The sequence below is a fragment of the Mus caroli genome, unplaced genomic scaffold (assembly GCF_978045245.1).
Source record: "Mus caroli unplaced genomic scaffold, Mus_caroli_1 scaffold_15, whole genome shotgun sequence".
NCBI lineage: Eukaryota > Metazoa > Chordata > Mammalia > Rodentia > Muridae > Mus > Mus caroli.
The window spans coordinates 54283538-54296746 of NW_028227270.1; the positions used below are offsets into that span (position 1 = coordinate 54283538).

Sequence of the window (13209 nt, forward strand, 5' to 3'; positions counted from 1 at the left end):
TTTAGACTCTACCTGTTGGGGTTGAGATCTTGAAAGCACAGTCTATAGTCTTTCTGCTTGCTCCATTTTTAATACTACATACAAATTCTAAATAGATCTTAGGGTTTTTGTTGTTGTTTTGTTTTAGGTAAGGTCTTGCAGACTGATGCCAGATTCACTATGTAGACAACTGTAGTCTTGAACTTGCAGGGATCCTCCTGCCTCAGACTACTGAATTCTTGGATCTTGCATGTGCCATTTACTCCTACCTTAAAGTTAATATTTTTAAAGCTTATCCAACCTAACTTTCTACTAAAATTGTTTGATAGGGACTTTTAGGTGGGGAAAGTGAAGCCTAGAAGCTTAACGTTATCTGGGATTGGTTGTGCAGCATATGATCCTAGAAATAAGGAAGCCCGAATTTGAAACTGGATTTCTCAATTCTAGTTAAACAAACAAACAAACAAAAAACTGGACTCTACCCAATTTCAATGCCCTTGGATAACTTATTGAACTTTTCTGAGGATCAGCTTCCTTTTCTCTTCAATACTGATAGCACCAGTAATTACACTGATGATTTAGAATTAAATGAGAATATAGCCACCCTTCTGAACCCAAAGATTGCAGACCTATAGATTGAGTCTACCACAGATCGGGAAGGGGTATATCTGTGTTAACTATAAATGTTCATTATACCTGTGTTACTTCCAAAATAGTGCAGTATAACAGTTATTTGTGTGGTGCTTACTTTATATTCTGTATTAAAAGTAACCCTGAGGTGATTTAAAGAATGCAAGAGTGTATACATTATATTAAAACACCGCACCATTTGACATAAAAAATTGAGCCTCAGGCGTCCTCTAGCGTCCAAGAATCCCCTCCATTCATTTTGAGAGGCGGTTTGCCTGAAAATCATTTACTAAGTTACCTGTCTCCAAGCAAAGGCTCCATTTATTCCGCAAAGGTTCTTTCCTATAACAGAGCATTGGATAACACCGTCTCCTAATTTCGCAGTACTTTTCCCATTGTGTCGCGAAGAATGTTTTTTGTAACAAGGCACACAAAAAGAGCAGCCTAATGTGCGGAGTCCATTCAGGTAGGAAAGAGTAAACGCCTTCTGCTGGCCGTCAGAGCAGCGCCTGCCCCTCCCTTCCCCTACCGAAATTGTCCCGGACGCCTGCGTAGGAGCCCGGCGTGTCCTCTATGACTTACCCAGAAGGCAGCGCTTCACTCTCAGGTCAAAATGGCCGGCCGATCTGCTGGTAAGTAATTACTCCTCCTTTGTGGGTATCGTGGAGCGGTTGTATTTTCTCACGAACTTGTTCCCCTTTTGCTTTAGCTAAATAGCTAGTTTGCGATAAGAGACGTGGCGACCCAGCAGCTCAAAGCACAGGTTTCGCTGAGCCAGGTCGGGCCTGCCTGAGGGTTAGAACAGGGACCTCTGCCGGAAGGAGCCCAGCGTGGCTGACCGGGTTCGGCCTCCTTCCCCTCCGCCTTGGGACAGCTTAGGGAGGTGAGGAGGTCAGCAGACGACAGCCACAGCGAGTAGTGGGGAGCATTTGGAGTCAGGCGCAGGCCACTTCAGTGACAGTGATCGGAGCAAACAGCGCCCGAGCCCGCATGACGCTCCTGAGACTTGTCAGAAGAATAAAAAGGAGGTAAAATAGGGTTATAGGGAGGTTTCAGGTTAACCTTGGCATATCTGGACGGTGAGCTGGGGCTGCAGGGCTGTAAGGACTTTGTTTAATGTAGGCACTAGAACAAATTTGAGATAGAGTGCCAGAATGTTTTCACGTCAAATATTACACACCCTCCCCCCTCCTTTTTTTTTAAAGCTTAATTTTTGCCCTCTGATGGTATACGTTGGAATAGTCTTTAAAAACAATACTGATACTCTTCTCACAGCCCCTGGAAATTCTGAAGGCATTAATTTTACCCATTTGACACAATTTTAAGAAAAGTATTCTGTTTCGTTGAGTTTAATACTTACATAAGCCAGCTTCCTTTTCTGCAACAGGCTTTTGATCTAGCTAATGTGGTAAGGGCGAACAGACACATTTGTTAAGTGAATATTAATCGATATTATAATCACTGCTTTGTTAACAATTTAGTTCTTATGCGGGTTTTTTTTCTTGTTTGTTTTTTGTTTTTGTTTGTTTTGTTTTGTTTCGTTTCTTGAGCCAGGACAACCCAAGTTAGCTGTGTATTGAAGAATGACCTTGAACCTCTGATTCTTTTTTTCCCCCACCCTAAAAAGGCTGGAATTGCAGGACTGAACCACTATGCATGTTTTATGTAGTGCTGGAGTTGGAGACCAGGGCTTTGTGGTGTATGTTAGGCAAGCAATATACCAACTGAGCATTAGCCCTTGACTCTTTTAATTTTCTCTTAGAAACAATATTATGCATGACTTCTAATTTCTAAGGTTGGAGGAAGCCATGTAGTAATCTGTACTAAGGAGTAGGAAGTCAGAAGGAGATAATTAAGAAGGGAGCCTCTTTTTTAGCCTTAACACTTAGGAACTGAGAATATAGCTCAGTTGGTAAAAAGTTTGCCTTGCAATGTAAATACTGGCCTGATTTCGGGTTCTCAGAACCCATTTTGTTTGTTGAGCTTTTTCTTTTAAAATAAAGCCTGAGTCCCACTATATGAGACACTGCCAGTTACATTATATGAGACACTGTCTCAGGAGCCCTAGTCCCTGCTTTTAATCCTAGAGCTGGAGACAAGTGATCTTGGGGTTCACTGGCCTTTTAGCCTAATGTACTTGGCACTTCCAAGCCAGTGAGAGATGCCATCTCAAAAATGAAAAGGATGACTAGGACCCAATGTCCTCTGGCAGTCACATGTTCCCTCCCCTAGCCCTCATATTTTAAAAAGAAAGGTTAAGCTTGCTCTATCTTCTTTCTTGTACCATGTCTGCTCCACATCAGGTACTCTCCTGCTTCCTTGGCCTCTTCTCCATGACCTCTCCCAGGCTCAGCCTTCTTCCCCAAATGTTTTAAGTTTGTTTTGTTTTTGAATAGAGTTTTTTTGCATGCTAGGCATGAACTCTAAGGCTGAACCATATTCCCAGCCCCTATTTTAGTTTTTGTATCTCTGTTTGTTTGTTTACACAAGGCTTGGTATTCACAGTCTCAACTTCCTGCATGCTGAGATTACAGGCTTGCTTTGTTACATTAAGAGATTTAAATTTAACATTGAATGTTTCTTCTTATCCATGTTCAAATACTATTATTCCCTTGACGAACAGTTTGCTGTTTGAGAAAAGGAAAATGGGCTTCTTTTACTAATATATTGATATTTAAATTAGCTGATAGTATGAAAGTTTTTCTAGAAATAATTATAAATTATATTTTATTTAAAATTATAATTTTAAAGATGATAGCCAAATAAGACAATGTAGACTAAAAGTTTTGGAGACTAGAGGCCTGCCACTTAACCTGAAATCTTATAGCTCCACCTCCTTGGAAAAGAAAAAGGTATTTCTGCAGCTACAAAAGACAGAGGTGCTTCAGATCCTTTCCTGTCTCTGGTCCTTCAGTTCTTATGGTCGCAGGAGAAGGGTGTTGGACTCTGAGAACCCAAAGTGGCAGGAAGTATACCTGTGGCTATTAGGCACCTTTAGTTTTGAGTTTACCATTTGTTCCCACAGTGTCATGAGTGAAATGATTATCTACATTGTATACAAGGGGATATTCTTAGGTTTATAAGGGAACTGGTTCTTTACCAATTGGTCCATTTCTTTGTAAGTATATTGTAGCAACTAACACTGTGGTAATTATAGTTTCAGCATCAAGCAAGTGGCTGGATGGTTTTCGAAAGTGGTATTATAATGCTGCAGGATTCAATAAACTGGGTGAGTATCCATTCTGTGGTTCTCCTTTTCCTGTTCTCCCTGAATTAGTACTTTTAAAGAATTCCTATAGTTCAAAAGAGATAATTTGTTTTTATGTGTATCAGATTTAAAAATAAACTTTTTTGAATTTTTGATCTTTATGTAATGTTTGAATTTTCTTTTTTTTTTTTTTTTTTTTTTTTTTTTTTTTTTTTTGGTTTTTCGAGACAGGGTTTCTCTGTATAGCCCTGGCTGTCCTGGAACTCACTTTGTAGACCAGGCTGACTTCGAACTCAGAAATCCACCTGCCTCTACCTCCCAAGTGCTGGGATTAAAGGCATGTGCCACCACCTCCCGGTGATGTTTGAACTTTCTTAGTGTTGTCTAATTAGCAGTGAACTTCACATTGTGGTCTAGAAGCTGAATGGAAGCATCAGCAGACCTTAGGGTTCCTTAGTATAAATTTGAGTTCTTTATGCCTTTTTAAAAAATTATCAGTTGCACATATACCAAGGTGTGCTTGTGGAGGTTAGAGGAAGACTTCTGGCAGCTAGCTCTCCTTCCTTCATGGTGTCCAGGGATCAAACTTCGGATTGTAAGTAGGTACCTTCACCTGCCTACCCGCATCCGTGGTCGATTCCAGTTATATAATGATCTCAGATTAGAAGAAAAGATGGGGTCCACATGGTTTCAAGGTCAAGGTACACATTTTACATGCTTTCTGAACGGTTCTTATGAAATAGGAATTTTCTTTTTTCTTTTTTTTTTTTTTGGTTTTTTTCGAGACAGGGTTTCTCTGTGTAGTCCTGGCTGTCCTGGAACTCACTCTGTAGACCAGGCTGGCCTCGAACTCAGAAATCCGCCTGCCTCTGCCTCCCAAGTGCTGGGATTAAAGGCGTGCGCCACCACGCCTGGCCCGAAATAGGAATTTTCTGATAGTGCTTTTAAAAAGCCTGTATATTTCTTCAAGCAATAACTTGGGCCTAAAACACATTTGGTTTCTATCTTTCCTAGTAATTTTGGTGCTTTTTCAGTCAGCTATTTTGTTCATTAGCAGAGAAAAGTTCTATGTGGAGGAAATGGCTCAGTGACTCCACAGGTCTGATGACCTGAGTTCAGAACCCACATAAAAGTTGACACAGCACAAGCAGTGTGCTACTCTGGGAAGGTGGGAAGAGACAGGAATTTCTAGACACTGGTTGGTTAGCTTATGTAGTAGCAACACAGGGACAATCTCAAACAAGGTGAAAACTCAAGGACTGATACCTCAGGTTTACCCTTTGGCCTCCACGTGTATGTGGAGATACGTGTGTGTACATGTACACACACACACATATACATGAAAAGCTCCTACCAGATATGGTGAGTTATGTAATTTTATTATTGGGGAGGCAGAGGCAAGAAGATGGTCATTTCAAGGCAAATGAGTCTAAGGCTGAGTGGGAAGAAACAAATGATTCTCTATGAGATCAATGCTAGCAAGGGCTACAAAGTGAGGCTGTCTGAAAAGTGCAAAACGAACAAAAATCACTTTTTTTTTGGATTGTTCTTTAATCTGGTTCTTCTGTTCCTATTGCAGGGTTAATGCGAGATGATACACTACATGAAACTGAAGATGTAAAAGAAGCCATAAGAAGGCTTCCTGAGGACCTTTATAATGACAGGATGTTTCGAATTAAGAGAGCCCTGGACCTGTCTATGAGGCATCAGATCTTGCCTAAGGATCAGTGGACAAAATATGAGGAGGTAGAGCAGGTTTGATGTGTCTAGCAGTGTTAGTCACTTAAGATGCAGTATCAGGAACAGGGGAAGCGTGCTTGTTTGTTCAGGGTTTTAGTGTTCTCCACGTCATGCCACATAAGTAGCATTTCAGCAACCGGGTGAGGTTAGTAGAAAGCTGTTGGCTCTATTTTAAATAACAAGGTGAGACTTGGAGGTGAAGTGACTTCTGACATCACTAAGCTAGTCTTTAGTATGGAAAGCCTGGGCTAGAATTTAGATTTTCTGCCTTATCAGCCATATTGCTTTCCCTCTGCTTTGGTTCCTGCTCTATGAAGAGTTTTAGTTATATGAGGTCTATTGAGTGATTTTTGTAGCTCTGTGCATGGACATCTGTCCTCAAAAGTAAGGCAAGCTTATAGGCATTGGACACCTCCTGACCTGCTCACTGCATGATCTTTCTGAGGTTTTGTATTTAAAAAGCACATATTTCCTAGAGGTTCAGATTATATTTTCTTAGGTTATAAGCAAAGACTAATTCATTGCAATGAACTTCATTGGTGATCTAAAGCCTGTTGTTTTCTTCTTCCTTCTTTAGGACAAATTCTACCTTGAACCCTATCTAAAAGAGGTTATTCGGGAAAGAAAGGAGAGAGAAGAGTGGGCAAAGAAGTGATCTTTTAGTTAAGATCTGTGGGTATGCCTGGTCTCACCATACTTTCACAGTTATTTCAACCCAAATCACAATTTAAGAATTATTCTACCCTATGTCACACTTTAAATAAATGTCTATTGTAACCATGGTTGGATTATTTGAATTCAATTCAAACTCCTACTGTCATAATTATTGTTATCATTTTTCAGACAGAATTTTTTTTTTCAAGACTTATAAGATATTTTTAGTTGCTGCTTAACTAGAGATGAAGGGAGCCGATTTAATCATCTCTTCATTGGCTAGATAACTAGCCAATTTACTGAAAGATACAACATTTTATACTGGCTAAATAGTAAGCTTTAGATTCCCTTTCTAGGCTCCTGGCTATACAGGTGTGAGACAAGGGATTAGGCAACCAGCACTGAACAGTTGGGCCATCAGCTTTCAAAGTGAATGATGGAAAGAAGGGAAAGTTTACCCCAGGTTAATTAAATACAGTACTTGGGACACAGTCTTTCAGAACATTGCTCTCTGCCTAGATTTTTTGTTTGTTTGTTTTTGTTTTTCGAGACAGGGTTTCTCTGTATAGCCCTGGCTGTCCTGGATCTCACTTTGTAGACCTAGCTGGCCTCGAACTCAGAGATCCACCTGCCTCTGCCTCCCGAATGCTGGGATTAAAGGTGTGCACCACCACATGCAGCTTCTCTGCCTAGATTTATTTTGCATCCTGCCATTTAGAAAAAGTCTTTATTCCAATATGGGCTTATATAACTTACCTGTGTATGTACAGGTGCACATGCCCTATGCTAATCAGTAATAAGTAAGTAAATAACGAATTAGGCATTTGGAAAACAACAGAGAAAAAAAGCACAAAGGCAAATTATGCTTTTATGTTCTTTTAAGAACTAGGAGCTCAGGGAGTCTTGTGGAGGAATTGGGGGAAGGTTTGAGGGACCCAAGGAGGATGGGCCCTCCTCAGGGAGACCAACAGAATGGATTAATCTGGGCTCCCAGAGATTGAACCACTAACCAAAGAGTGAGCAGGGGCTGGATCTAGGCTACTTACTCATGTGTAGCAGATGTGAAGCTTGGTCTTAATTACGGTCCCCCAACAACTGGAGCAGGGACTGTCTCCAAACCTGTTGCCTGCCTGTGGATCCTGTCCCCCTGAGTGGGCCATCTTGTCTGGCCTTGTGCGGGAGGGTGTGCCTGGTCTTGAAGTTCTTTGATGTGCCATGGTGAGGTAGTACTGGGTGGGAGGGAGCTCTCCCATCTCTTTGAGGAGAGGGAGAGGAACTGGGGGTGCTGATACTGGGAAATTGAATGAATAACAACAAAAAATTAGGTACTGAGCTATGCATAGTAGCTCATTCCTAGCACTCAGTAGGCCAGGCAACGTGGTCTCTATCAGCGCCCATACACCCAGAGCCACAAAAGACCCTGTCTTGGAAACAACAAAAATAAACCAAACTAGATACTAAACAGCAAAGAGAACACAGTTCAATTTAAAGATACAAATTCTGGCTGTAAATTGAGAGGTTCTTTGGTGGAGGTAAGAGCTAGAATTTCAATAGGTACAGTAGGAGGAGGAATACCTGCTTTGTACATACAGCAGAAGTTTCCTACTAGAAACAAGATGGAAGGAAAGGAACAAAGTTTTCTATTACAGTTAAAATTCATAAAATAATTAAAACATACAGATACCTTTATGCAGTCCTTTGACAAAAAAAGACAAGTTAGCCTTTAAAGCAGGGTTTCTCTGTGTAGCCCTGGCCATCCTGGACTCACTTTGTAGACCAGGCTGGCTTTAAACTCACAAAGATCTGCTTGCCTCTGCCTACTGAGTGCTAGAATTAAGGGTGTGCACCTAACATGCCTGGCTCCTAACAAGTATTTTAAAGGCAGATGTGCTCAGCATGGTGGCATGTGCTTGCAATAGTTCACAGCACTTGAGAAATGGGTGGCTGCATCTGAGATTAGCCTGGGTCGCACTGTAAGACTCTTGGGGAAGAAAATATCTTAAAAGTAGTATTGGGATATTAGAAAGCTAATTTATTATTGATTAAATTTCCAGAAAACAACAACAACAAACTTTCCTTAGATCTTTAATCATATTTTGAAACCTATCTTGGAAGTTATTCTTGTTAGTTCTCTAATGATTTAGAGCCTTCCTAAAAATGTTTTTCTTGTAGTAAAAGTTGTTCTTAAATGTCCTTAACATTTAAGCTATTAAAGCAAGACTAAAGACAATTCCAAGTGATGAACTTCAACAAATGAGGTTTTGACTTACTAGGAGCAGGAGGTTCCGGGCTAGCCACCTCTTTTATAGTTAAAAATGTGGCATAATGGGCTGGAGAGATGGCTCAGTGGTTAAGAGCACTGACAGCTCTTCCAGAGGTCCTGAGTCCAATTCTCAGTGGTTCACAGCCATCTGTAATGGGATCTGATGTCCTTTTCTGGTGTGTCTTAAGACAGTGGCACTGTACTCACATAAAATAAATAAATCTTTTTAAAAATGTGATATAACAATGATGTGAGGAAAGATTTCATCCCAAGTCTAAGCTACCAATGTACATCCCGTGGCTACTGCATTCTAAATGATAACAAATAATTACAACTTTTCTGAAAACCATAGAATGTACTTACTGTTCTTTGGGTCTTTGTTTTGAGTTTGGTTTTACTTTGAGACAGGGTCTTCATGTGTTGTTCTGGTTGGCCAGCAACTCACTATGTAGACCAGGCTAGCTCACATAGATTATCCTCCTACTGTTTCCCAAGTGCTTAGATTAAAGCTATGTACCACCAAAACTGTCTTAATATTCCCAGTGCTATGAATTATTCTGTTCTGTTAAATGAGAAGAATAAGCAGGACCAGGATTTAGGTCACTGGGAGACCAGGGTGATAGAAGGAACTTGTGAACAGATCAGTGCAATCCTGTCACTGACAAAGAGAATCTTTGTTTTATCACAGTCTGTCACATCTACACGTTACTGGGAAATCTGACACAGCTGAAACCAATAGCCATTTCGAGCTTCTAGGTTGGAATCACATAGCCTCAATCCTTACCCTTCCTCCTTAACCATAGGAAAAACAACCTCTGTGCATCAGTTGGCTGTTAAAGATACTTTTAGAACCTATTTTATAGCATGGTTACAAATGTACTCTCTGTATTTTATGTCAAGACTTTACAGAACAAAGTTATTTGGGAAAGCGCCAATAAAAACTCATCCAAAGTCCAAAATCCTATTACCATAATAAACTTTCCAAAGTCATAAGCCTGGTGGCTTTTTAAAATAGGAGTATGTTGGGTAGCTTTGAAAAATAACTGTAATGCTTGGAATTAAAAGGCTTAAGTGAACATAAAAGGTCTCGTGCAGATCCTTGTCAGCATGGTGGGTGAACAGCAGAGCTGTTCACACTTTGTGAGGGATGTCTTTTAGAGCCCAGCATCAGAAGTGAGTTTATAAAGATGAATCAGACAGCCCTTGCAGAGCAGAGCAGTATGCACTATGTGTGGGATGTCTTTTAGAGCCCAGGCTCAGAGATGATTGTAAAAGTAACTTTTATTTGCCTGACATAATTGTTATATTGGAGGCTTACTGCTTAATAAGCTCACCCTTTCTAGTTCTTTCTGAACTCTGCCTGGCTGGTTCAACTCAACTATTCTGGCTCAAATGCCTCTCCAAGCTTACTGATTTAAGTGGGCTTCTCTTGGCTTTGGACAGAATTGCTCTGCCTGGCCTCAAACTTTTTAAATATATTCTAACCTTCTGCCTCCGTCTCATTCTCTGGCAAGTTCTTTCTTCAACTATGTCTAGCCTGTCTCTGTAAAACTGTCCTGGTAAGTGTTAATGCCTGCTCCCTCCCAGCATAGCTGTAGCCATTTTTTTCCATGCCTGCCAGTCATTTCATATTGTTACTGACACAGAAAATGTGCTTGACCTAGACCAGGGTCATGTTGACCACATACCGGGTTATGCTCTGAGGTTTGTTAATCTTAATAAACTCCACAACCATAAGCATCACTTGAACCAATCAGAACAAAGGTCAGAACTGTTCTGTCTAGCTAGCCAAAATAGCTTGAGTCAAAGCCAACCACTGGGCAGTGATTCCTGCACCTGCACATTAGCTCATTGTGAGTTTTGCCTATATAAACTGACCCTGAGAAACATTCATGGACACAGTCAGCTCTTTGGGGTGAATGCCCAATAATCTATCCCTGTCAGACTGAGATCAGTGTACATGTGGTTTGTGGGGTGACTCTTGAACCCCCACAATAAAGCCTGCCTCTGAACTGAACTCAGCCAAACTCAGCTGCTGAACTCAACTGAATTCCACTGCACTCTGCCCAGATAACACATACCTAGGAGGTCTTCGGATGTGATCTTTTGCCGGAGCAGCCATGTTGGAAGATTAAAATTCCTCTATAGGTCAACACGGCAAAATGGATTAGATAGCTAGCCACTTTCCTTTAGAAAGCAAGAATCCCTTTATAACAAGGACTTAAATTCTGCTACTAGATAGCAATGCACTTCAGCTTTTCAACTTGAAGGTATATTTCCCTGGGGGAGATTTATCCATTTTGTACCTTCATTAATTTCCCTCTCCATCTTTCAGGATGACAACACCTTGCTAGTTTATGCCCATCAGTAGAATTTACTGCTAAGCTATATATTGACCTAATAAAATCTAATATATAGTGTTATTTAGTTTGAGTATTTTATTCAATCATGTGTGATCATATTTCCTTTTTATGATTGCTCACTCTTTAAGCATACCAGATGACTGTACATGAAACAATAAAGTACATATATGTTAAAATATAAATGCTTTCATTGATTTGCTATAGTTAATTAAACAGATGATTATATGTTAAACTTTGATTATATGTCTTGGGTCTATGTGACCCAAGGCCAACCTCTAGAACCCATTTGGTGGAAGGACAGAATCGACCTACAAGTTGTCCTCAAACCTCCAACTTTAAAACTGTTTATGCTCACAGTTTCACACACACCCACACACATTAATAAGTGTAAAAATATAGAAATACTGGTTTTAAAAAATCCATAGCATTTTAGAATCTAAGATCTCAGATATATTGATGTACATAAATTTTGCTATGAAATTTGCTTGTCTGTGTTAATAATTGAGCAGGAAGAGCGGAATGATTACTAAGTAACATTTTAACCTATATACCAGAAAGCCTGCTGACATTTGAGTGTCTTGTAGCAAACTCTTTAAGTAATTTCAAATTCTGACTAAATCTCCTACACTGGAAAAATGTACTGCTTGTTTACTTTGTATTTAATATTTTTGCTTGTTTTTGTTTAAAGGCAGAAATATAATTGTAACAAAAACTCTCTATGAAACTTCTGATATTACCTAAGTAAAATAATTTGTGGTTAATATATTTTTAATTGTATATGCTTGCAAATGTATAATCTGAATCAGAAGGGATAATACTTTCTTTTTGGATAGTCAGTTTGTAGTTTCTTTTTTTTTTTTTTTTTTTTTTTTTTTGGTTTTTCGAGACAGGGTTTCTCTGTATAGCCCTGGCTGTCCTGGAACTCACTTTGTAGACCAGGCTGGCCTCGAACTCAGAAATCCGCCTGCCTCTGCCTCCCAAGTGCTGGGATTAAAGGCGTGCGCCACCACCGCCCGGCTTGTAGTTTCTTTATATTTATATTTTGCTTTGTCACTAAACTGAAAACATATATTAGGTCAGGTATTGGACAAGGCTGACCTTTATAGTTACAGCTCTGTAGCTACAAAGTGAAGGGATTTTGCTATAGAGTTTTTATAACTCATTTCAGCACCTTTGGAGGACTTTGATCTAGTCTTTGCACTTTGTTGTGAAAATGAACTCATAGCGTTGTGTTGTGGAATTGGCTTAACGCTTGTCTTATGTTATTGGGTTCCCAAAATTGCACAAGAATCACACATGTAAGACACTGAGAGTCCCTGCCCCCAGTTGGTCCTGATTGTTAAATAAAGTTGCCAGCAGCCTACTGCTGGGCAGGAAGACAGGGGTGAGGCTTTAGGATTTGTGGGCAAGGGAACCAAGAGAGGAAGGAGGATTTAGAACCACCATGACTGGGAAGGAGAAGATACAGGCCTGAGAAGTGTAGGACAGAGAGACTGGCAGTATATAAGAGTTGGGGATTGTAGCCCAGGGGGACAGGGGGCTACAGGCCCAGGTCTTGGATGGCCAGGATGGAATATAGGTTTTAGTAAATAATAATTCAGGAATATCATAGAGGAGAGTGTGCTAGCTGCGTGGAGGATTATATTGTCCCAACCTTTGAGCTGCTTAAGGCATTTTAAAATGAGTATATCTCTCTCTCTGTGTGTGTGTGTGTGTGTGTGTGTGTGTGTGTGTGTGTGTGTGTTATTCGGGAACCCAGAACAATGGAGTGGGTAACAAGGAACTCACACACCACTGCTGGGACAATTTGAGTAGCTTTAGTCACCTACAACATTGATGAAACACAAGCCTTGTTCCAGACATTGCTTTTACATTATCTTCCTTTATCTTTGTGTCCTCAAGTCATAGATTCTTTACCCATAAAATAGAGTAATAAACTGAACATTAAAGTTTCACTTAACACATATGCATCTGTACGTACATAAACATGTATGGACAGTATACTGACACAAATGAACATTTTAAATTCACATATTGAATGTGCAAGCATAATTCCAACATTTGGGAGGCTGAGACAGAAGATCTACACTTCAAATCCAGCCTGAGACACATGGTGAGACTGAATTACTCAAAACAAACAAAAACAAAGTTCATTTTGCCCTGAACTTTCAATATATAATTTTGTGGAGTTTGGAGATAGAAAGTATATGTATTTATGTTCCAGACAAGAGGAAGATATATAATAGTACAGAGGTTTTAAATTATTAACATTTGGGGCTGATTAAATTGTATAGACCCATCTAGAACCATTGACTGGCAACATCTTTGCCTTCTCTACATTAAATACTGTTGCCATCTCCTTCATCTTAGTT

General features: G+C 40.0%; 1 protein-coding gene across 2 annotated transcripts; it reads left to right on the top strand.

Annotated features, from left to right (window-relative positions):
• The first annotated feature begins 974 nt into the window (after positions 1–974).
• Uqcrb (ubiquinol-cytochrome c reductase binding protein) lies at positions 975–6359 on the top strand. Of its 2 annotated transcripts, none has more exons than XM_021179806.3 (4): positions 975–1241; positions 3767–3838; positions 5397–5563; positions 6135–6359. In XM_021179806.3, exons 1-4 carry the CDS (start codon positions 1223–1225, stop codon positions 6210–6212), a joined length of 336 nt encoding a protein of 111 aa, XP_021035465.1. In that variant the 5' UTR covers positions 975–1222; the 3' UTR covers positions 6213–6359. The 2 variants fall into 2 exon arrangements, with proteins under 2 accessions (XP_021035465.1, XP_085687121.1); XM_085830995.1 differs by lacking the exon at positions 975–1241 and adding an exon at positions 1618–1637.
• The last annotated feature ends 6850 nt before the right edge of the window (positions 6360–13209 follow it).

Excerpts from the sequence above, each read along its gene's own strand:
- Uqcrb (XM_021179806.3), top strand. Across the intron at positions 3,839-5,396 it reads TGCAGGATTCAATAAACTGG|GGTTAATGCGAGATGATACA; the intron begins GTGAGTATCCAT and ends TTCCTATTGCAG. Across the intron at positions 5,564-6,134 it reads AGTGGACAAAATATGAGGAG|GACAAATTCTACCTTGAACC; the intron begins GTAGAGCAGGTT and ends TTCCTTCTTTAG.